The 24428-nt window shown below is 43.7% G+C and overlaps 2 protein-coding genes across 6 annotated transcripts in view; one reads left to right on the forward strand and one right to left on the reverse strand.

Moving 5' to 3' along the window:
* Positions 1–13533, reverse strand: part of SLC66A1 (solute carrier family 66 member 1) — a 34200-nt gene extending 20667 nt beyond the window's left edge. Inside the window, exons 1-3 of one of the 5 annotated variants that reach the window (XR_012474570.1) lie at positions 13428–13444; positions 8601–8689; positions 1335–1529 (exon numbers count right to left, since the gene is read on the reverse strand). Coding sequence is in view for 3 of the 5 variants with exons in the window: in XM_074218264.1 (XP_074074365.1) it covers positions 1335–1529; positions 8601–8674 (269 nt within the window). In the remaining 2 variants the exon portion in view is untranslated. Of the gene's footprint in view, positions 1–1321; positions 1530–4463; positions 4575–8600; positions 8690–13427 lie in introns of those variants that run through there. The other 4 variants (XM_074218264.1, XM_074218267.1, XM_074218265.1 and 1 more) reach the window with 4 other exon arrangements.
* Positions 13534–13606: 73 nt separating this feature from the next.
* LOC141509058 (aflatoxin B1 aldehyde reductase member 2-like) lies at positions 13607–23324 on the forward strand. Its single transcript, XM_074218268.1, has 7 exons — positions 13607–13856; positions 16007–16194; positions 16509–16613; positions 16946–17042; positions 17987–18086; positions 19388–19517; positions 22325–23324. Exons 1-7 carry the CDS (start codon positions 13646–13648, stop codon positions 22484–22486), a joined length of 993 nt encoding a protein of 330 aa, XP_074074369.1. The 5' UTR covers positions 13607–13645; the 3' UTR covers positions 22487–23324.
* Positions 23325–24428: the final 1104 nt, after the last annotated feature.

Here is a 24428-nt window from a genome sequence, read left to right on the forward strand (position 1 = left end):
GGGGGAGGGAAGGGAGGAGAATGTGAAACTCAAAACTTTGCCCAAAAATGATTGATGAAGACTACTGTTAGATGTAGTTGGGAAAATAAATAGATAGGGGGCAGCTAGCTAGGTGTTGTAGTGGATGTTGCAGTGGATAGAGCACTGGGTTCAAATGTGACCTCAGATACTTAATTACCTAGCTACGTGACTTCAGGCAAGTCACTTAACCCTACAGCCTTGCAAAAACCCATAAATAAATAAAATATATATGTTTTTAGGTTTTTGCAAGGCAAATGGGGTTAAGTGGCTTGCCCAAGGCCACACAGCTAGGTAATTATTAAGTGTCTGAGACTGGATTTGAACCCAGGTACCACTGACTCCAGGGCCAGTGCTTTATCCACTACACCACCTAGCTGCCCCAATAAAATATTTTTTAAAAAATGTCATCAGAGATAATTAGGTAGTGCTAATAGCTCTAGGGTGAGGAGGACCTGTGCTCAAATCCAGACTCAGACATTCACTAACTATGTGACCCTGGATAAGTCACTTAACTATTAATAATAATAACAGTCATTGGAAAAAGCCAAGAGGATATCTTGGTATCTTCCCACCAGCTCCCAGAGCTCAGCATTTTCCTGGCATATAATAAATGTTTAATAATTTTTTTCATTCATTCATTCATTCATTCATTCATTCATTCAGGATGGAACATATTGAATACCAGAGGGCTAAGAAGAAGCAGTCACTTATTAGTCTCACTTTGGTTTTGGCTCCACACATAGTCTGGTAAGATAGTGGCTACAGTAGCTCAAAGATGCTGGGGAACTTGCAAGGGAGTGCATGGGACCATTACAATGCTCAGGCTAGGTTGATGTGGATGGGGAGGGGGAGTTCAGAGAAGGGAAAAGGATGAAATCACAGAACCATAGAATCTTCCCAGTAGATAGCTATCTCACCCAAACCAGCCCTAACCAAGAATCCTATCTGTAATGTTCCTCACAAGAGGGGATTCCATTCTACTTGTGCTGGGATGGGGAAGTTCATTGCCACCCAAACAGCTCATTCTACTGTAGACTGAATCTGATGGTTGGTTACTGACAGCAGATCTAATTCTACTTCTCTATTTCATTTTGTCTCTTTGGCCCAATCCCTTTTCCACTTGACAGCCCTTCAAATATTTGAAGAAAGTAGCCAGAGGCCCTGCTGCCTTTCCTGCCTTCCTCCCTAACCCCAAAGGCTTCATCTCTTCTCCAGGTTAAGATGTCTTCCCTTCCCCAGGTGAAGGGTCCATTTGCCCTCAGCACAAGACAGGATCAAGACACTGCTGGCCCCTACTCACCAGCTCTACTTACGGGAAGGAAGCAGCAATAAAACAGAGTATTGAAGACAGGCCCAGGACCACGCTGGCTATGTCCCACCCATCCTGGGCACACTCATTGAATACATCCCAGATCCAAAGGGAGCCATTGGGACAGCTGGAGAAGTTCTCGGCAATGAGTACCCTGGAGCCAAAGTTCTTCCAGACCATGATGGGGGTGGAAATGATTCTGAAAGGATCAAAGAAGGAAACAGATATAAACTTTAAAGTACCATACCAAAGTTAGTTATCTTTATTTTTTATGAAAACTACAAGTTTTTTTCTTTTTATTTCTTTTGCTATTTGATTATCTCCTTGGCACTCCTTTTTTTTTCCCCAAAAATTCCCTCCTTTGGGATTGGATTGAGAAAATTGTTAATTATCTTTAGAGGCAACCAGGTGGACCAGAGTGCTGGAGTTGGGAAAGCCTACATTGAAATCCAGACTAAGACACTTACTGGTGATATGACCCTGGACAAGTCAGTTGCCTCAGTTTCCTCATTTGTGAAATGGGTTTAATAATAGCATTTACTTCCCAGGTTTATAAAGTGCTTAGGACAGTGCCTGGAACATTATAAATGTTATCATGATGGCAAAAGTTTCTGTAAAATGGGATTTTAATACCTATTTTATAGGGTTAGTGTGAGCATCAAGTGAAATAACATTTGAAAAACTTTGCAAACCATAAAGTGATATGCAAATATGAATTATTATTATTATGATGATGATGATGATCACTCAGGTTAGGGCAGGAAGGCACCAGAGCCTGACCAGGCCCTCCAAAGCTTCTGGGGATTAGGGTTAGGAAGAGGATGAAGAGGGCCACATCTCTAAATCCAAGTCTTGTACTCATTCCCTAATTCAGCCCCAACACATGAGCCTTTCCAAGAATAATCAGATTTAACAGACATTACAACTAATCCTGTCTGGAGAGAATAAGGAGATAATCTATCCTGGATGAAGACCTCAGTTGGAATTCACTTTCCTACTCAGCACTATAAGGTACAGGGTGGAGGAAAAGAATGATCCATTTGGAGTCAAAGACACTGTTGCTTACCATCTAGGTTGACTCTTAGCAAGTTACAGATAATTTCTCTGGGCCTCAATTTCCTCAGCTTTAAAATAAGAGTTATGAGAATATCTAGTATACAGGGTGGTGAGGAAAATCAAATGATTAGTAAACAACTAATTTAATCTGCCTTTGCATGTGATTTTGTTTGCCCTTCATTCTTACATGGGCTATTTTTTTTTTTTGAAAGGCAATGGGGTTAGGTGGTTTGCCCAAGGCCACACAGCTAGGTAATTATTAAGTGTCTGAGGTCGGATTTGAACTCAGGTACTCCTGACTCCAGGGCCAGTGCTCTATCCACTGCACCATCTAGCTGCCCCTTATCCTTCATTCTTAAAGAAGCCTATGACATCTGAGAGGTGATGCCAGGACAATCAAGTGAATTGGATTTGATTGAGAAGGCACTCTTCTAAGTCACCAGTCTTTCTTTCTACTTCAGAGTCACCTGGGATCTATGGCCAAATATGAATCAGGATGAATAGAGATGGTCCTGGATGAGAGGCGATCAGGGTTAAGAGATTTGTCCAAGATCACACAGCTAGTAAGTGTCTGAAGTTGCATCTGAACTCAGGTCCTCCTGACTCCAGGACTGGTACTCTACTCACTGTTGCCACTAGCTGTCCTGGGATACAAAGTCAAGTTTGGTCATGTCAGCAAGCATTATGAAACTCCTTCACAATGTGAAGCATTGTGCTAAATACTAGGAATTAAAAAAGAAAAAAGAAAAAACCACAAGGCCCTAAGCAGACAAAAATCAAACAATCTTCACCCATAGGATGTTTATATTTTTTAAAAAATTAAACATTTGGGGCAACTAGGTGGTGCAGTGAATAGAGCACCGGCCCTGGAGTAGGGAGTACCTGGGTTCAAATCTGACCTCAGACACTTAATAATTACCTAGCTGTGTGGTCTTGGGCAAGCCACTTAACCCCATTGCCTTGCAAAAATCTAAAAAAAAAAAAAAAATTAAACATTTTATTTATTTGTTTTCCCAACTACATGCATTGGTTTGTCTTTTTTTTTTTTTTTAGCTTTTTAGGAGACTTCCCCAAACTATGAAATCCTCAGAGTGGTCCAAAAAGTACTGTCATTCATTGCCTTGCAATTCATGCCTGAACTATCTGGATACCCCCATTCCCTCCAAAGCCACAAGATCTATTTCCCCTTGGCCCTAGCTCCACTTAAAGTTCTTCTTCACCTGGGGTGGGGGATTTTGTCACTGTTTGCAAATACCCCTCCTCCAGGGACATCCAAGGTCTCAGTCATTAGTAACTTTAGGAAGCTGCTGAGTTTGAGATCATGTGAATGTGTCTGGTTGTGAAAGAAACCCAGAAGCAGCTTCCCCTTCTACCCCAACTTTGGGTGAGGAGCCTCCAGTGAGGTCCCAGTATTTGGGAGCTGCCTTTCAGCTATGCAAGGAATCCAGGGGTGGTGAGTGGCTGGATAATCTCTAAGACAATGTTTTAGCTTCAAATCTATAATCATTTAAATAGGAAGAGATCTCATAGATTAGCAAGTTCAGCTCCGGCAGTTTAAAAAATTTAATTTTTTTTCATTGAACAAAAATCTATTTTCTCTCCCCAACTGGAAAACAAAAAGAAAAGTTAAAAGAAAACCCATGTAATGAATATCCAGAATCAATAAAACAAATTCCCAAACTGGCCAAGTCCAAAAGTATGACTCAATCTACCCCTTGGGTTCATCCCTTCTCTATGAGGAGGTAAGCAGCAGGCTCTTCCCAAGGGTCTCTGGAATTGTGCTTGGACAATGCTTTGATCAGAGTTCTCAAGGCCTTCAGATCAATTCTTTACTTTACAGCTGAAAGAACTGAAGCCCAGAATGAGCTTTCTAGGTTTAGGCAGATTGTAAGCAATAGAACCAGAATCTGAACTCATGACCACTACATTGAACCTTGAAGAGCTATGGATGAATGAGTTCTAGTGTTTGTTCTGTCTAGAGGGCCTTTTTTTTTAGGTTTTTGCAAGACAAATGGGGTTAAGTGGCTTGTCCAAGGCCACACTGTCTAGAGGGTCTTAGACCATTACAGAGCCTTACCCTTGGAGGGATCAGGGACTGATGAACTGGGAGAGATTCTGTCTGCTTTCTAGCCTCCTAGAACCTACATTCCGAGAAAGGCTTGTGGAGCTCTGCAAAAACAATCACAGAGAACATAGCATCCAACCTTGAACCTAGACATCTAGAAATATCTTTTCCATTTCTTCTATAATTTTTCCATAATTTATTAGGGAAAATGATCAGAAGGAATGCTCATAGTTCAGATATTGAGACAGTGTGGCTTCATGGATAGACTTCAGGGGCAGCAAGCATTGGGACCTTCCGATTCCTCTCTGACACAGGGCAAGTATTTAAAAGCGCTTGTGGGGAAAGAATCAAGATGACAGAGAAAAAAACAGGGACTCACATAAGTTTTCCCCCAAAGTCCTCCAAAGACTTTTAAATAATGCCCTAAAAACAAATTCTGGAGCAGTAGAACTCACAAAAGGATGGGGTGAGAAAAATTCTAAGACAACGTAGAAGGTAGATAGGGAAGGTTTGTTGCACCAGCATGGTATATGTCCAAGCCTTGGAAATAATTAAAATCAGCATCAGGGGGCGGCTAGGTGGCACAGTTCTCTTCATAGTGGCAAAGAATTGGAAGCTGAGGGAATGCCCATCAATTGGGGAATGGCTGAATGAATTATGGTGTATGTATGTGAAAGAACACTATTGTTCTATAAGAAATCATGATGGATGGGATTTAAGAAAAGTCTGGGGGGGGGCAGTTAGGTGGCGCAGTGGATAGAGCACTGGCCCTGGAGTCAGGAGTACCTGGATTGAAATCCAGCCTCAGACACTTAATAATTACCTAGCTGTGTGGCCTTGGGTAAGCCACTTAACCCCATTTGCCTTGCAAAAACCTAAAAAAAAAAAAAAAAAAACAAATAAAATCAGCATCAGTAGCTACTTCCAGAGCTTTCAATTTATAGATGGTAAGGGGGGTTGAACAGCAGGTCAGAAGGAGATTATACTGTGTCTCTTTGCTGGTAATGAGGACAGGACTCTGTTGCTTTGCCCATACTCAGATCTGGGTGGAAGTCCTGGGTGAAGTCCCACAGCATGGAGGAGCACTAACAAACCAGAACTTGCAGCTTCAGTGGAGCAGAGACCCTGTCACAGCAGGGATTAGAACCCAAGGATCTCTCTTCACTCTACTTCTCTTAATAATATAATACTTGACCAAAGCACAAACCAGGAGAATAGTAACACTTTTCCTTAGATCATATCACTTTGGAAGAATGGAAAATTTACAAATCCCTAGAAGTATCTCTGAAAACAGCTACAAAAACCCCTGAAGCTTGGAACAGCATACCCTTCACTCTGGAAGCAGAGTCTGGCTTTAGTAAAAAATTAAAAGTCAAGAAATAGGATAGAAAAATGAACAAATAATAGAAAAAAGATTCTGCCTAAAGAAAAGTACTAAGTAACAAGGAAAGTTGAAACATACACTTGGTAAAATAGCAAATTCAAAACTCCTACATCCAAATCCTCAAAGAAAAATATGAATTGGTCTCAGATCATAATATCAGGTCAAAAAAGATTTTAAAAATTAAGAAAGGTAAAGGAAAATTGGGAAGAGAAATGAGTGATGCAAGAAAATCTTGGTAAAAGAAGCACAAAAAATACTGAAGAAAATATCACATTAAAAAAACAGACTGGTTAAATGGTAAAAGAGGTACAAACATTCAACCATCTTTAAGGACGCCCTGAAAAGTGGAATTGGCCAAAGGGAAAAAGAGGCACAAAAATTCACTGAAGGGACAGCTAAGTGGTGCAGTGGATAGAGTACTGGCTCTGGAGTCAGGAGGACTTGAGTTCAAATCTAGCCTTAAACACTTAATACTTACTTAGCTGTATGACCTTGGGCAAGTCACTTAACCCTTTGCCTTGCAAAAACCAAAAAAAAAAATCACTGAAGAGAAGTTAAAAAAACAGAATTGAGGGGTGGCGAAGCGGATAAAGCACCAGCCCTGGAGTCAGGAGTACCAGGGTTCAAATACAGTCTCAGACACTTAATAATTACCTAGCTGTGTGGCCTTGGGCAAGCCACTTAACCCCATTTGCCTTGCAAAAACCTAAAAACAAAACAACAACAACAAAAAAAACAGAATTGATCAAATGGAAAAATAGGAAAAAATCTCAATGAAGAAAATAATTCCTTAAAAATTAGAACTGAGCAAACAGGAGCTAATGACTCTGTAAGAAATCGAGAAACAATAAAACAAAACCAAAAGAATGAAAAAATAGAAGACGATACAAAATATCTCAAGTAGTAAAACAACTGACCTGGAAATTAAGAGACAGGAGAAAGAATTTGAAAAATTACTGAACTTCCTGAAAGCTAAGATCAAAAAGAGAGCCTTAGACAGGATCTTTTTTTATTTTAAGATTTTTCCAGGCAATGGGGTTAAGCGGCTTGCCCAAGGCCACACGGCTAGGTAATTATTAGGTGTTTGAGGCCATATTTGAACTCAAGTCCTCCTGACTCCAAGGCCAGTGGCTCTATCTACTGCGCCACCTAGCTGCCCCTAGACAGGATCTTTCAAGAAATTATGAAGGAAAACTGATCTGCTATTCTAGAGGCAGATGGCAAAATAGAAATTGAAAGAATTTATTAATCACCTCCTGAAAGAGATCCCCAAATGAAAACTCCCAGAATATTATGGCCAAATTCTAGAGCTCCCAAGTCAAGGAGAACATATTGCAAGCAATAAGAAAGAAACAATTCAAATACTGAAAAGTCACAGTCAGAATAATACAAGATTTAGCAGTTTATACATTAAAAGATCAAAGGGCTTAGAATATGATATGCAGAAAGGCAAAGTAGCTAGGACTACAACCAAGAATCATTTAACAAGCAAAAGTGAATATAATCCTTCGGGGGGGAAAGTGAATTTTTAATGAAATAGAGGATTTTCCTGATTAAAAAAAAAACTCTCATCAAAACTGAATGGAACATTTGTCTTCCAAATATAAGAATCAAGAGAAGCATAAAAAGGTAAAGAGGAAAGGGAAATCAAAAGGGACTTAATAAACATAATGTTTACATTTCTACATGGGAAGATGATAATTGTAATTCATAAGAATGTTTTCATTATAGGACAGAAGGAGTATGTAGAGACCGAGGCACAGGTGTGAGTTGAATTTTTCTAAAAAAATAAAATTAAGAGAAATGCATTGGGAGAAAGGGAAAGGGAGAGGTAGAATAGAGTAAATCATCTCATATAAAAGAGGCAAGAGAGAGAAGATAAACAGGAGGATTAGGATGGAAGAAAATATTAGCAATCATACAATTCTCAATATATAAATATTACATAATACAATACTGTACAATATAATATACAAATAAAATATATAAATAAACATATACAAAAAATCAAGTTATCTGTGAAAAAGTTTTTGAAGCAAGTTTCTCTGATAAAGTCCTCATCACTCAAAAATACAAATAAATCAGTAAAATTTAAAAGCCATCTCACATTGACAAATGATAAAAAAATGAACAGTTTTCAGATGAAGTAACCACAGCTATCTAAAATCACTTTTTAAAAAATGCTCTAAATCCCTATTGACTGGAGAGCAAATTAAAACAATTCTGAGGCACTAACTCACATCTATTAGATTGGCTAATGAATAGAAAAGGAAAATAATGAATGTTGACATAGTTGTGGGAAAACTGAGACACTAATGCATTGTTGGTGTAGTTGTTAACCAATTCAACCAACATGAAGAACAATTTGGAATTATGCCCAAATATTTATAGCAGTTCTTTTCTGGTGGCAAAGAATTAGAAATTGGGGTGATCAATTTGGGAAGCTGAACAATTTGGGGCATATGACTGAGATGGAATGCAACTGTGCCATAAGAAATGAGCTAGATGCTCTCAGAAAAACCTGGAGATGTACATGAAGCAATGCAAAATGAAATGAGTAGAATTAGGAGAACATTTTACTCAATAACAGCAACACTGTATGATGATCCACTGTGAATGACTTAGCTATTCCTGGGAATACGATAATCCAAGACAACTCTCAGGGACTTTGTTAAAAAATGCAATCCATTCTCAAAGAAAGAACTGATGGAAGGGGTGGCTAGGTGGCACAGTGGATAAAGCACCGGCCCTGGAGTCAGGAGTACCTGGGTTCAAATCCGGTCTCAGACACTTCATAATGACCTAGCTGTGTGGCCTTGGGCGAGCCACTTAACCCCATTTGCCTTGCAAAAACCTAAAAAAAAAAAAAAAAAAGAACTGATGGAATATGAGTACAGATTGAAGCACACTTTTCCATTTTCTTTGGGTTTTTATTTTGGTCTCTTTCTTACAGCATGACTAATATGGAAATATGTTTTGCATGACTAATATGGAAATATGTTTTGCATGACTACACATGTATAATAACCTATATTAAATTGCTTAACTCCTCAATGAGGAATGTGGGGAGGGAGGGAGAGAATTTGGAACCCAGTTTTAAAAACAAATGATGAAAATTATTTTTACATGTATCTGGGAAAAAATAATGCTAAATTAGAATGAGGGGGAAATTAAAAAGAAAGAAATAAACAAAAAAAATTTAACCAAAAAAAGAAAAAAGTTTCTTAACTTCAGGTTCCTCATCTGTAAAATGGGGATAAATTAATGATAGCATAAACCTCACAGATCATCTTAAGGGCCAAATCAGGTAATGGTACATAAAATGATCACAGAAAAAGGGAAAAAAATCTATATGTTAAAATATTTATTGCAACTCTCTTTGTGGTGGCAAAGACCTGAAAACTAAAGGGATGCTCAGCATTTGGGGCATAGCTAAATAAGTTGTGGTATTTGATTGTGATAAAGTACTACTGTGCTTTAAGAAATGAGAGAAACCATGAAATAATGCAGAGAGAAATAAGCAAAATCAAAAGAAAGTTGTATATAGTAACAACAATATTTTCAAAGAGTGTGACTAGCTAAGCTATTTGGGGGGGGGGTTTGCAAGGCAAATGGGGTTAAGTGGCTTGCCCAAGGCCACACAGCTAGGTCATTATGAAGTGTCTGAGACTGGATTTGAACCCAGGTACTCCTGACTCCAGGGCCAGTGCCTTATCCACTGTGCCACCTAGCCGCCCCAAGCTAAGCTATTTTGAGTAATATGATCATTCAAATCAACTATGAAGATTTATGAACAAAAATGTCATCCACTTCCAGAGAAGGAACAGATATTTGAAAGTATGTATTATATGGTTTCTCCTGAAAGTATGCATTGTATAGTTCTCTCATTTTTCTTCAACACACACTCGCACACATACACACACACACACAAAACACACAAAATGTTGGCCCTCTGTAATATTAGATTGGGAGCCATGGAGGCAACTTATAACTCAAAATTTAACCAAAATAAATTTTTAAAAAAACAAATAAAAAACTTGGGCAGCATCCTTGTGAGTCTGTTACTCTTTAAAGTGCTAGCATCAGAGAAGTGACACCTTGGAATTTCAGCCACATTAAAAAGAATTAAACATTAAAGAATACAAAAACCAATTAAGTTCTTAATAAATACCTGTTCCTCAAACTAGGGGCAGGGTATCAAGGTATGTTCTCTACTCCCCCAGGATCCTTCTTCCTCTATGTTATAAGACTCCTATCCACCCTATGCTCCTATCGCCCTGATCCTTATCCTCTCCTTGTTCAATTGTTTTAATCCTGTCTGACTTTTCAAGACTGCCTTTGGGGTTTTCTTGGCAGAGATACTGGAGTGATTTGACCATTTCTCTCTCCAGCTCATGTGACAGATGAAGAAACTGAGACAAACAAGGTGAAGTGACTTGCCCAGAGTCACACAACTTATAAGTCACATTTGAACCCTAGAAGAATATCATGCCTCAGATCAATGTTATTTTTTTTTCCCTGGCTCATTCTTCTTTCTCTGAACACTAAAAAGTATGAGAGACAACAAAAGACTCTGGGTCAGTTCAGAGCATAATTCTACTTCCAGTGTACATTAAAAGGCTGATTTCTGAGTCAAAGGTTAGATGAGATTTTCCTTAAAGAAAATTGTAGGCGACAGCAATAAATGACCCCTTGGAAACTCTGCTTTTTATCTTGGAAGATTATAAAAATGCCAAATAAGAATTCAGAGATCATCAAGCTCACTCTCTTCCATCTCATTTTATAGCTAAGAAGTTTTTCCCATGTTCTCCCCTGAATGAAAAGATGTGCAATTCCTTCCAAGAGCACTGGTCTGAAATGCCAATTCTCTTTCCAATACTTTTCTGCGGGAATCTAAGAAAGTTCTGTATTATCAGATATCTCTTCCAAGCATATCTGCAACATCTTCCTTGGGGAAATAACTTCTTTAGCAGACTAAACCAGAAAACAAGCCTTGGAGGATTTAACCCTTTTGTGTCTCCCTAGAGGCCCTTCTACAAAAGATTCATAATTGCCTCAAAGCAATGAGCTTTATATATTAATTCATTTTACTTTCCTGTCAGGACACTTCTCTCACTTATAACCTTTCATCTATCCTGTGCTTCTGCCTCCCTGACCCTCACCCTTTCCTTGTTCAGTCATTCAGTCCTATCTGACTTTTCATGACCCTTTTTGGGTCTTCTTGGAAAAGATACTGGAGTAGTGGGCCATTTCCTTCTCCTGCTCATTTGACAGATGAGGAAACTGAGGCAAATTGGATGAAATGACTGCCTAGAGTCACACAGCTAGTAAGTGTATGAGGTCAGATTTGAATCCTAGAAGATGAGTTTTCCTGATTCTAGGCCTGGTGCTCTACCATCTTCCCTATATAGCTGTACTTTCTTTAGCTCCTTCCAAACAAAACAATCACCCCTGATCCCCACTTCTCAAGTGGTATAGTCTCCTCCATTAGAATGGAAGCCTTTAGAGGGGAGGTTATCTATTCACATTTATGTCCTTAGAACTGAGCATTTTGTGAGTATGTGCTAGTCAATAAACATTTATTAAGTGTTATGTATGTGCTAAACTCTGAAGATACAAAAAAAATGGCAAAAGATTGGAGGGAGCAAATAAATATGTACACATAGGCTATATCCAGGATAAATAGGAAATAGTTAAGAGGAAGGTATTAGAATTAAGAATGGATGGGAGGGGCAGCTAGGTGGCCCACTGGATAGAACCCTGACCCTGGAGTCAGGAGGACCCGAGTTCAAATCTGACCACAGACACTTAATAATTGCCTAGCTGTGTGACCTTGGGCAAGTCCCTTAACTCCATTGCCTTAAATAAATAAAATTAAAAACAAAAAAGAATGGATGGGGAAAAATTCCTATAGAAGGAAGGGTTTTAGTGGGGCCTTGAAGGAAGTCAAGGAGGCAGGAGACAGAGATGAGGAGGAGAGAGAGCATTCCAGACAAGGAGGATAGTAGAAAAAAACGTCCAGAGTCAAGAAATGAAGTATTTTGTTCATGGAACAGCAAGGACCTAATAAAAGGACTTTCATTTATATTGTTCATGCAATCCTCTGCCTCAGTTGCATTGCCACAGAGCTGACAGTGGTCCTTTGGAAGGTATTCTCAGCACAGACCAGAGGACCCTATCCCATCTGTGAGGGGCCAGTCCCATTACTGTCCACCTGTCTTCCAATAACTAGGCAGCCATGGTGAGAACTCCTCAGCTCCAAGACCCAACTGTAGGTACACACATACGTGTACACACACACACACACACACACACACACACACACACACACACAGACAAACGTGTGCTCAGCACTATCTCGGCCCTTACCAGGACACTGTCTGAACGGGGCCCCTGAGGACGTCCTGGGTCCAGCACAAACATCCTGGATCAGTCTAATAAACAATGGACCTTGGGCTGCAGCTTGGAGGCGTCTACCCTTGAAGTCTCTGTCTAACCTTTAGAAAAGGCAAGGGGTGGGCTAAATCGCATTTATTACAGACACCAGGCCTGTCTCCACACACGGCCTGCAACCTAACAGATTAAAATGAAATGGGGCAGGGATGCTAGGTGGTGCAGTGGATAAAGCACTGGCCCTGGAGTCAGGAGTACCTGGGTTCAAATCCAGTCTCAGACACTTAATAATTACCTAGCTGTGTGGCCTTGGGCAAGCCACTTAACCATTTGCCTTACAAAAACCTAAAAAAAAAGGAAATGGGCTTTGTTTAGCAAAACAAGTCAAAATACTATCCAACATAGATAATGTTGAGCTTTGATTTTTGTTTTTTTATGTAAAGGCTGGTAGCTCCATTTCCTTTTGAGTTTTGAGCCGCCAACACCTGTTAAGAGACACCTCTATCTATTAGCGATGCCATCTCTACAGTGTACACACACCTGTATATCTGTTTCCTATGAGAGTCTAGGGAGTGCCGGGTAGTGCCAGCTGCGGAGGCAGGAGGACCCGAGTTCAAATCTAGCCCCGACGCCTGATCTTAGCTGAGTGACCCCGGGCAAGTCCCTTGCCCCAACTGCCCCCAAGAGAAGGCCGTTAATCCCCGGGGTGTGCTTTAGTTCTCGGTCCCGGTTGTGCCCCCGCCGGGGCCTCCTGCGCGTCTCCCGGGATCTCCGCCCGCGTCTCCCCCGCGTCCCGCCCGCGTCTCCCCGCGTCTCCGGGCCCGGGCCCGCCAGGCCCCTCACCGGCGCCCCGCACTGTGCCGGCCACAGGCTCCGGGCGGGGCCGCCCCCCGGCTCCCTCCTGCGTGCCTGGGGGGTCCCCACGGCCTCTGGGCGGCGGCTCGGGGGGCTGCGGAGTCCGGCCCGGCTCCAGGCTGCCGGCCGGACAGCGCACCCGAGCCGGGGCCGGGCCCCGGAGCCCCGCCGAGCGCCGCCGGCCCCCGGCCCCGCGGGAGGGAGCTGCCCGCAGCCGCCCCCAGGCCCCGACCTGCCGCCTCCCGGCGCCGGATCTCAAAGCGCCCTCAGGCCGGGCCGGCTCCGCTGGGCCCCGAGAGCCCCAACGCTCCGCGGCGGGGCCCGGGCCCCGCGGCTCCGCTCACCTGATCCCGGCCCGTCCTGTCCCGTCCCGGCCCGGCCCGGCCCGGCCTCCGCCGCCGCCTCCCTGGGCTTCTTTGCAGACGCTCCCCGAGCCCGGCGGCCGCCCCGGCCCCGGCCCCGCCCCATGACGTCACGGGGCGGGGCCGGGCTCCGGCTCCCTCCCCGCGCCCGGCCCCGCGGGCCTCCTCGTGCCGCCGCCGCCGCCGCCGCCGCCGCCGCGATGTCCTCGAGGGCCCGGGCCCTGCCGGCCTCCGTGCTGGGCACCATGGAGATGGGCTGGCGCATGGACGCTCCGGCCAGCGCGGCCGCCGTGCGCGCCTTCCTGCAGCGCGGCCACCGCCAGCTGGACACGGCCTTCATCTACGGCGACGGCCGCTCCGAGAGCATCGTGGGCAGCCTGGGCCTGGGGCTGGGCGCCGCCGACAGCCCAGGTAAAGCTGGCCGCACCCGCACCCGCACCCGCACCCGCACCCGCACCCGCACCCGCACCCGCACCCGCACCCGCGGGCTCCCCGGTGGCGGGACGGACCCGCCACCTCGGCCTGAGCCCCGACCAGTCAGCTGCCTTCACCTTGGACAGCGCCCTCCCAGGGCGCCGAGCAGCCTGGATGCCAGTGCCCACCCAGTGCCCACCGGCTGCTCTTTGGTTTGTGGCCTTCCCCTGGGCCCCTGCCCCCGGCATGCCCCCCACCTGCCCCCGGCATGCCCCCCACCCGCCCCCAGCCTGCACCCCACCCGCCCCCAAGCTTGCCCCCACCCACCCCGGGCATGCCCCCCACCTGCCCCAGCACCCGCTTCAAAGTCTGCCAGGCAGAGGTAAAGTTCCTGACCAAGGCTAAGGGGAGGAGACACTCCCGACCTTGGCCGCAGCTCCCCGGACTGCTCATGCGCTGCGCCCGAAGGACTTTGGACGAGCTGGGCTTATCAGGGCCTGCTCACAGAGCAGGAGGTTTGGGGGAGGTGGGGTGGCCAGAGGGAATATCTTTACCATCTGAGTCAAGTTTGTCATGCCACTTAGAGCCTCCGTGGGGGAGGAGAAACTCAAGAAGGGTCACCCCTGTTCTGAAAGGGACTTTATAATCTTAGGCAAGTCACTTAGGCCTTGTATGCCTCAGTTTCCTCAACTGTAACATGGAAGTAATGATAGCGCCTCTCTCCCAGGGTAGTTGTGAAGATCAAATGAGGCACCAGCTGTGAAGCATCTAGCACATAGCAGGTACTTAGTTCCTGCCATTGCTAGGCAGTTAGTGGTCTGAGGAATAAATTTTAAATGACACCTCATGGATTGGTTCAGACCAACCTGGACTTGAACTTGGTGTTTGTCCTCCTCCCTCGACTTCCCCATCTCCTAATCCCCTCACCCTCATTCATAGGAACACCAAATCTAGAATCTGACATTACTTGATCCAACCAACCAACCTCCTCCTTCTAGGGCAGGGGCAGGAACATCCAGTCAGAAGGCTGTATGAGACCTGTGAAATTCTTGGTCTGGAATTGCCAAGACAATTGCAGATGGAACTTAAAAATTCATTCAATCTAAGAGCTTCTTAGAGGTGAATTGATTAAATGTTTGACTAAATATAGTAGGCTAATTTTTAAGATGATAATTTTCTATGACCTGAGAATGATGTTAGAAATATCTAAATTACCCTTGGCAGAAAAAAAGTTCCCTACCATTCTTCTACAAGTAAGCAGACAGATATAGTGAAGTGAGTTACCTAAAGTCACAGAAGTAGTGAGTGATTAAATAACCTTTTTTGATAGATGAGGAAACCAAGACCAAAAGGATTTAAGTAACTCACCACACAGTCAGGATTTATAGTTGAGCCCATTCTTGATTCCAAATTCAGAATTCTTTCATCACACACACACACACACACACACACACACAATGTTTCATGAAAATCTATGTTCAAGTGACCTGAACAAGTCCTTTTTCCAGATTTTGGTATTGTCATCTATAAAATGAGAGGTTTGGACTAGATCAGGAGTTCTTAATTCTGGGGTCCAGGGATAGCTTTCAGGAAATCTGTGACATCCAGCCAAAAGAAATTTCATTTTTCTTTTTCCCCAACTTCAAACAGAATTTAATATTAGTTAATATTAATTAACTAATAAATATTAGAGGTCCATGAAGGAAGGGAAGAAACAAGCATTTATTAAACACCTACTTTATGCCAGCATATCATTTCAATCCTAGGAGGTAGATGCCATTAGTATGATGATGATGATGATTAAACATTTTCATTTTACCCTTAAGGAAACTGAGGCAGGTAGCATTTCCAGGACCTTCCCAGAATAGCACAGTAAGTGTCTGAGGTAGAATATGAACTCAGAGCTTCCTGACTCCAGTCCCACTGATTTCTTCACTGTTCCACCTAATGGCCTCTAAAAACATTCTCTTGAGGTGGATGGGAAGGATCCCTAGGAAGGAGAGAAGGGATCCTGGGAAAACCAAGAGGATGTAAGACAGCAATAAGAACTTTTTCTAAAAATGTAGCTGTTTGGATAGAGGTTTCTTGTTTAACTCCTGAACTGAACTAAATCTCAGTCATCTCCTACCACCTTTTTTCTCCCCAAGTAAAAATTGCCACCAAAGCTCATCCCTTGAATGGGAAGACCCTTAGCGCCAGCAGTGTCAGGTCCCAGCTGGAGACCTCCCTGCAGCGGCTTCAGTGTCCCCGAGTGGATCTCTTCTACCTGCATATGCCAGACCATGCCACGCCTGTGGAGGAGACGCTGCGTGCCTGTACTGAGTTGTACCAGGAGGTGAGAGCAGAGGATGGCAGAAAGGGACCATTAATTTCAGAGCTGAGAGAGACCTTAGAACCCAGGATATGAGAATCAGGGGGGTCCTTAGAACACAGGATGTCAGAGCTGGGAGGGCTCTTAGAACACAGAATGTTAGAGCTGGGAAGGCCCTTAGAGCATAGAATGTCAGAGCTGGGAGGGTCCTTAGAATATCAACCAATCAATCAATCATTCAAGATTATTCACTAACCACCTACTATGACCCAAACACTGTGCTACCTCTCTACCCCCTCCTCCTCTCCCTTCTTCCCTCCTCCTTCCTCCCCCCACAGGGTAAGTTTGTAGAACTCGGTCTCTCCAACTTCACCTCCTGGGAAGTCGCTGAGATCTGCACCCTCTGCAAGCACCATGGCTGGGTGTTCCCCACAGTGTACCAGGTGAAGTCCTGCCTCAGCCCAGATGCTGTTGGGTCTCCTGGGGGCCCTTAGTCACTTGGCCCAACAGGGGAGGAAGCACAGGACCAGAGGATGAAGGGACTGGAACTCAGACCTAGGTCTCTGACCCCCAGTGCTTTGGGGTAGAAAGTGCTGAGTTCAGATCCTCACTCTGTCTTCTCCCAAATGACTTCCCTTCTGTGGCCTCAGGTTCCTTATCTAGACCTGAGCCTCAGCTGGAGTGCTTAGCTTGGAGCCTCTCCTGATCCGGGCTGGTTTGGAGGGGGGATCCCTTCCCTAAGCCACCCCAGCCATGCTCTTTTCCCTCCTCCCAGGGCATGTACAACGCCACCACCAGGCAAGTGGAGACTGAGCTGTTCCCCTGCCTACGTCACTTTGGATTGCGGTTCTATGCTTACAACCCTTTGGCTGGTAGGAGGAAAAGGGAGGAAGGGAGCACAGAGTCTTTGGGATGGGGTGATAGAGCCAGATGTGAAGTTGAGAGATCTCGACTCTGATACTTGCTAGCTCTGTATCCTTGGATAAATTGCAACCTCTCTGAACCACTCTGGCCAAATGGGGAAAGTAGCATTTATATTAACTACCTTATTGAGTTTTTTGAGGAAATGCATTTTTTAAAAGATAAAGATCACTCTAGAAATCTGAATTTATTGTGACCTCTTTAGACCTACTAAGTCCCTGTTCTGAGCTCAGTTTGAACAAGAAGGAGGAGGAATGAGATAGTGTCCTAGAATGGTGGTGTTGGTGAGTTCCTAATGGTGTCAATTGGAAATAGAAGACACTAATCCATACATACGGAAACTTATGGGTCACATAGTAACTTAAAGTATGACATTAATTATATTTTATTGCATTTTTATTTATTTTTGTTAAGTATTTCCTAGTACATTTCAATCTGATTTTGCCTCTTGGTAGCTAGTTTGACACCTTTGCCCTAGAGGAACTACATTTCTCCTCTTCCCTCCCAATTCACCCGATCCCACCCCCCCCCCCCCAGTTCTGGATTTATGAATTTAGGAACCATGGCCATATCAATCTATTCCCCTGTTCACTCCCTCACAATCCTGGTAACTTTTGCCACCAAAGTGTTCCTTCCTGGCCATGTCTCAGGTATTGTTTCTCTAGTTAAAAAAGGTAAACTTTAGGAGGGCAGGGATTTTTCTGACTTTTATGCTTTCAATTTTGATTGTTTCACAAGAATTTAATAATGTTTACTGAATGCTTCATTCATTCTACTTCTTCCTTGATTGTTGACAACTAGAAAAGGGAGGCCTCCACCTCATGCTCTCAGCCCCTGTGGATATCCTTAGCCCTCTCTGGAACCCCTGAGATTTAAGTGTCCATCCTTTCCACAGGTGGTCTTCTGACTGGCAAATACAAGTATGAAGTTGAGGACGAAAAACAGCCTGAGGGCCGATTCTTTGGAAAGAATTTATCTGAAATCTACCGGAATCGGTGAGCTGCATATTGGGGGGGGGGGGGGTCAGAGACAGAAGAATGTTTCAAATCCTTGAATCTTTTTCCTGTGGGTTGGAACCCTCTTAAACTGTCCTGTCTCCAGTGGGGAAATAGGCTTGTAGGAAGGAGAACTTAGAAGTCACCTCCCTCTTTTTACAAATTTGGGAAACCGAGACAGCTGGCACTCACATTTGAGCCTGAGTCTTCTGGCTTCACATGCATTATTCTTTCTACCACTCCCCTCTGGAAGTCTTGCTTCTCTGAACTTAACTGCATGGCCAGAACTGCTGGGATTGAGCTTGGAGTTAGGAATCCCTCACTTCTTTCCTTAGAGAGGTCATGCCTGTCAAATGGCGAAAAAAAATATTGGCCTGGAAATGTAGGTCTGCTTTTATCATTAACTAACTCTGGGACCTTGGATGAGGTATCATCTCTGATTCTTTCCTTCCCCATCTGTAAAATGAGTATAAGCCTTTGGCCCACCTGTCAGGAAAGCCATCCCACACCTCAGAAGTACCTTGGAGGGCATCTGGTCCAGCCCAGACCTAAACAAGAACCCTCACTGGACCTCCAGCCTCTACTTGTAGACCTCAGACCCCCCCCCACTCAGAAGCCCAGGTAGCCCCTTTATCTTTGGGGCCCCTTTCATTGTGAGGAAGTGTTTCCAGAAATTGAGATAAAAGTGATCTTTTTGGAACTGTTACCCCTGCTGCTAACTCTGCTCTCTGGGACCAAGCAGAATGAAACTAAGTCTCCTCCATAGGACAACTCCTCACATGTATGACATGTGCTTCTGTCCCTTCCTTTAACTTTAGATCAAGCAGACCCAACCATTCTTTAATGCCTGCCATGGCCTGGAGGAGTCTTAGCTTTCTTTGGATACTCAGTGTCCTTCCCAGAATGTGGCGACCAGCCCTAATATGTCCCCTCCCTTGGGGTGTCACATGATTATAGGGACAAGTGACTCTAGAGGAATGACATTCTTAGATAACATTTGCCCAAGGCCTGTGCTCGTGAATTGTTCATTGGGTGGTAGATGAAGCATGATCAGAGGTCACTTTGGGTGCTTTGGAATCCTCACTTGGATATTTGCAGTGGACAGTGCCTGTGGTCACCCATCCAGTAGCAACTGGCTAGTGGAACTGGGATTGTCACTTGGCCCAGGCTGGTTGACTCTGTCAGAGCTCCTTGATTGGGAACCTGGGTTCTCTGCCAAACTGAGCCCCCAACACAGTCCCCACTGAGGCCAATCTGGGGGTGCTGACCACTGAACTTCCCTCTCTGCCCAATCAACCCAGCTTCTGGAAGGAACATCACTTTCAAGCCATTGCTCTTGTGGAGAAAGCCCTGGCAGCCTCTTATGGGGCCAACCCTCCCAGCATGACCTCAGCAGCCCTCAGATGGATGTACCACCACTCCCAGCTGCAGGTAATGCCCCAGCTGCCTGCCTGCCTGAGAACTCATCTGTTCCCAGGGGTCTTGAGCTCTTTGGGAAGTGGACCCCTAAATCAAGTTTTGCATTACTTCGAGGACACGTCCTTTTCCTCATAGAAATGTCTCTGCTGGAGTTTCTCCAGCCCTTGATCCAATGGACTTTAAAAAAATGTGTTTATTTAAGGCATTGGGGTTAAGTGACTTGCCCAAGATCACACAGCTAGGCAATTATTAAGTGTCTGGGGACTGACTTGAACTCAGGTCCTCCTGACTTCAGGATGGACTCTATCCATTGCGCCACCTTAGCTGCCCTGATCCAATGACTTTTTAAGAAAATGGGATAAATGTTTGAACACAACTGGTAAACAACCACTACGTAATTTACTCATGTATCTCAACCTCTGGGCTCAGCTTTCTTTGTTCCAGAGGGGAAGGGAGGCGTTTATATATCACCAACTGTATAGCAGGCTTGTTCCTAAATGCTTTTTAGATACTATCTCATTTGATCCTCACAATAATGCTGGGAGATAGGGTATGTTATTATCCTCATTTCACCTGGGAAACTGAGGCACTCAGTCACTCAGTAGCAGGGTCACAAAGCTACCCAAATATCTGAAGCCAGATTTTGAATTCAGGTCTTCCTGACTCTAGGCCAAGTACTCTATAAATTGGGCCATGGAGCTGCTTCTGGATCTCATAGTCTTCCCATGTGTCTGAATTCTTTCTATTCATCTACTCCTTCCCTTAACCATAGTGTCCCACGATGGTCAGCTGCTCAGAGTAGATAGAGAGCTGATCTCAAAGTCAGGAAAACTTGGGTTGGAGGCCCACCTCAGATGCTTTTATTTGGGTGGCCTTGGGCCAGGTGGCCTGGTCAGGTGACTTCTCTGGTTTTCAGCTTCCTCCTCCAAAAAATGGAAATGATGAAAAACTCACCCTACAGCACTCCTGTGAGGCCCTCAAAGAGGAACTGTGCATAAAGGTCTTGGCAAACTTAAAAAGGCTAACCCTGGGTTGTCCCCAGAAAGGAAAGGTCTTCCATAATCTGAACTGAAACCTCTTGTCTTCTTACCTCTGCTTGAAGATTCTGGGGATGGAGAGTTCACTGCTTCCTGAGGATCCAGGATCTGACCCCTTCCCTAAACCAAAGGCTGTCATCCCCTTATCTCATTAGGCAGCCATAGGAACAGCCCGCAGGCAACCTGTTAGCAAGTCTGTTTGCCTTTGTCCATGCCCAGGTCTGGAATGCAGACTTTCTAGCTGGGGAGGAGCTGTCTGAGATTGCATATCCCCCCAGTTCCATGTGAAGAACCCAGGGTCACCTCCATGGCACAATGAGGCAAAGACTAATTCTTTCACTCTCTCTGGGCCCCTGCCCTTTGCTTCCCTTATGATACTTTAGGCATTTCCATTTGAGACTTTGATGAGCAATTTGAGTGGCAACCAGGTTGGCACAAAGGGTAGGGCATCGGATTGGAAGTTGAGTACAAATCCAGCCTTAGGCACTTGCTAGCTATGTGACCCTGGCCAAGTCACTTCAATTTTGTCTGCCTCACTTTTCGTCATCTGTAAAATGGGGACAATAATAGCTCCTACTTCCCAGGATTGTTGCCAGGATCAATTGAGATAAGCATATTAAAGTTCTTTATAAATATAAGATAATATTATTCTGATCCAACTAGATTGTGAACCTCTCAGAAGTACATAGTGGGCCTAGAAGCCCTCTGTTCCCTCATCGCAGAACCCACTGTCTTATACATTAAAGATATTAGCTTAAAAAGGCCTATGTCTCCCTTGCTATCTAGGGTCATCTCTAGTCTTCCTGATCCATATTTGGCCACTGGAATCAGATGGCCCTGGAGGAGAAACTGAGGCTGATGACTGTACATCTCCCCCCCCCCCCCCACTTGAATCCAACTCACTCACAAGTCATGGCATCATCTTGCTGATGTCATGGTCTTCTAGAACAAAGGACAAACAACAACAAAGCAGGTAGTCAGCAAATGATGATTCAACCCAAGCATCATTTGGACATCAAATGAAAGTGGGAAGCATGCTGAGTCTCCATGTGATTCAGATCCTGGCTCTGCTACTTGCCACGCCTGTGGTCTTTGGCGAGTTCTTTTACCTCTCTTGATCTCGGTTCTGTTTTTCTGGAGGGAGGAGGATGTGCTTGATGGTCTCTGAGGTCCCATGTAGCTTTGAGGTGTGCAGCGTTGGAGGAGTTGGTTGACTTTGGAGTCGCCATCTTCCTTGGTGTATTCTATCTCCTGTTGCCTCTTGGGTTCATTTCTTCCTATCCAAGCTTCAAAGAAGACTAATCCACCTTGGGCTGGAAGCTGCCTCCTGGATTTGTAAGTTAGTCCATGGGTGACCAGGGGCCACTGGATGGTCTAGTTGGTTTTCTTCACTGGTGGCTCTATGACCTCCTTGTGTGGGCATACCTTCAGTTCTATCCCACAAACATTGATGGGGGACCCGCTCTGTGCCAGACACTGTGTGAGACCCTAAGAATTCAAACACATACGTGAACAATATTCCCTTCCTAGTTATACCCATCTTGTGTTTTACCATTGCCGTGAGGGTGGGGGGAAAGGCTTGCAATTGGGGGATCTTCTTAGGTTGTGGTCTAGGATTGGTAACCTTGGAGCACCAGTGGGTGAATCTTGGTGCTAATGAAATGAAAGATTTTTGTGTCGGGGTAGATACAAAAAAATCAGATCCTCGTATTCATGACTCTTCCAGCCATCAGGATACGCAGCTTGCACAAATACATAGTTCGCTCCTTCCTCTCTTGACAGAGTGCCTTTGGAGATGCCGTTATCCTGGGTATGACCAGTGTGGAGCAGCTGCAGCAGAACCTGGCAGCATCAGAGGAGGGCCCACTGGAGCCTGGGGTGGTGAAAGCCTTTGACCAGGCCTGGCACCTTGTTGCCCATGAATGTCCCAACTACTTCCGCTAGCTCCAGCCCTGGAGGTGAAGAGAAGCCCCTTTATTGATTCTGGCTATCGCTATACTCTCAGTCCTATTGGTTGACCTTTGCCTTAACCTGCTGCAACCTAAGCTCTATCTTGCAGATTGTCCCTGTCCTCTGAATCCTTGGTTTTCTTGTCTCCTTCCTGGAGGCGAGAACTCTGGCCTCCTGCCCCATTGCTATTGAGACAGCAAGGGCAGAGACCAGCTCTGTCTTGTCCTGTTGGAATAGAAGCAAGTGTTGTCTGAGAGAGTGGCCTGGTTCTGGGGCCTGGGTTGATTTGGGAATGACAATCTCCCACCTAGTCAAGGAATTAACTTCATTGTGGAAACCTGACACCTTATTCAAGGCTCCCCCAGATCCACACCTGGGTATGCAACTCTATAAATTAGTAATTATTATTCGTTCCCTGGAAACCAGGGAGTTCCTCATCTATCAAATGGGGAAACTTTATTATCTCACTCAGAAGAAGAAGTTAGTGTATAAATCTTAAAATGTCACAGGAGGATGGCATTAATAATAGCTGACATTTATACAGGGCTTTGCTTACCTTGCACCTCTAGTAAAATATAAGCTCCTTGAAGGCACAAACTCTCTTAATTTGGGGTTTCACAGGATCATTCCTGTCATAGCTGAAAGAAACCTTGGAAGCATCCAGTTCAGACTCCTTGCTTTTCTTATGAGGGAACCAAGGTCTGGAGAGGTAAATAATCAGCCCAAATAAATATCATAGGTGAGATTTCAACTCAGGTACTTGTACTACTGAGCCAATCTATAGACTTTATACATAGTAGGGGCTTAATAAATGATTGCTGATGGAATTTTAGATTTCGCATCCTTTATTGTTATTTTTGTCCAGAACTGTGATTTCATCATTATCAAGAATTCTTGCTTTGTCTTTTATCTTTTCTCCCAATTATATGCAAAGGGAGTTTAAAGCATCATTATATCTATATCTATATCTATATATATATATATATAATCTGTATTCCACCAATTTGGGGATCAAAATACTAACTAAAAAGGGGAAGGGAAATCAATAAATCTTAAAAATAAAGCAATTCTAAAGACACAAATGGAAGAAACTATAAACCTAACTCATATCTTTAATTTTGCAAAAGGACTAAATATTCCAATAAAAAGAAAAAAAGGTGGCAAATAGGACAACTAAAAACACCCTTCATCCCCAAAATCTACTATTTACCAAAAAATACCTAAAACCAAAGATATACATACATAGAAACAAAGTGAGAAGATGGAAAAATATAGAGTATGCATCAGATGAAGCCAAAAAGGAAATGCTGGAATTGTGCTATTTGACAAAGCAAAAGTGAATATTCACAGTATCATTAGAATCAAACACAGACAGTATATTATGTTTATAATTGAACTATTAACATCAAACTGCTATCAATATTAAATTTATATTCATGAAATCATAAAACATCTAAATTCAGAAAAGAAAAATTAATTGCATTACAAAAAGACTCCAATAGAAACATTAACAATAGATTTTCATTTTCTTTTCTCAGTTGTACAAAACTAAAATAAATAAAAGGAAAAATACTGTATAAAAATGTACAGTTTTAGCTAAATGATTCATAGCCCTTTCTGAATGGAACTACATCTGATCACTACTTGGCAGTTTAACAAGAAAGGGAAAAAAGAAATTTCAAATAAACAGTTCATGATGCAATAGAAATAGTAATCAATTCAGGAAGTACAACCAAAAAAACCAGAACCAATAATGAAATCCTAGATAATGAATGGTTCAGAGAATAAGTCATAGGAATAATGGTGAATAGGTGACACACCAAAATTTCACCAAAAGGAAAAAATTTAAAACTTAAATTTTTTTTGTAAATAGTAATTTATTTTTCCCAAGCATGTAAAGATGATTTTCAATATTCATTTTTTTAAGCTTTTGAGT

Source organism: Macrotis lagotis, chromosome 1 (genome assembly GCF_037893015.1).
Source record: "Macrotis lagotis isolate mMagLag1 chromosome 1, bilby.v1.9.chrom.fasta, whole genome shotgun sequence".
NCBI lineage: Eukaryota > Metazoa > Chordata > Mammalia > Peramelemorphia > Peramelidae > Macrotis > Macrotis lagotis.

Coding starts and splice junctions, on each gene's coding strand:
- LOC141509058 (XM_074218268.1), top strand. CDS start 13,646: ATGTCCTCGAGGGCCCGGGCCCTGCCGGCCTCCGTGCTGGGCACCATG. Junction 13,857..16,006: donor GGGCGCCGCCGACAGCCCAG/GTAAAGCTGGCC, acceptor TTTCTCCCCAAG/TAAAAATTGCCACCAAAGCT. Junction 16,614..16,945: donor TGTTCCCCACAGTGTACCAG/GTGAAGTCCTGC, acceptor CCCTCCTCCCAG/GGCATGTACAACGCCACCAC.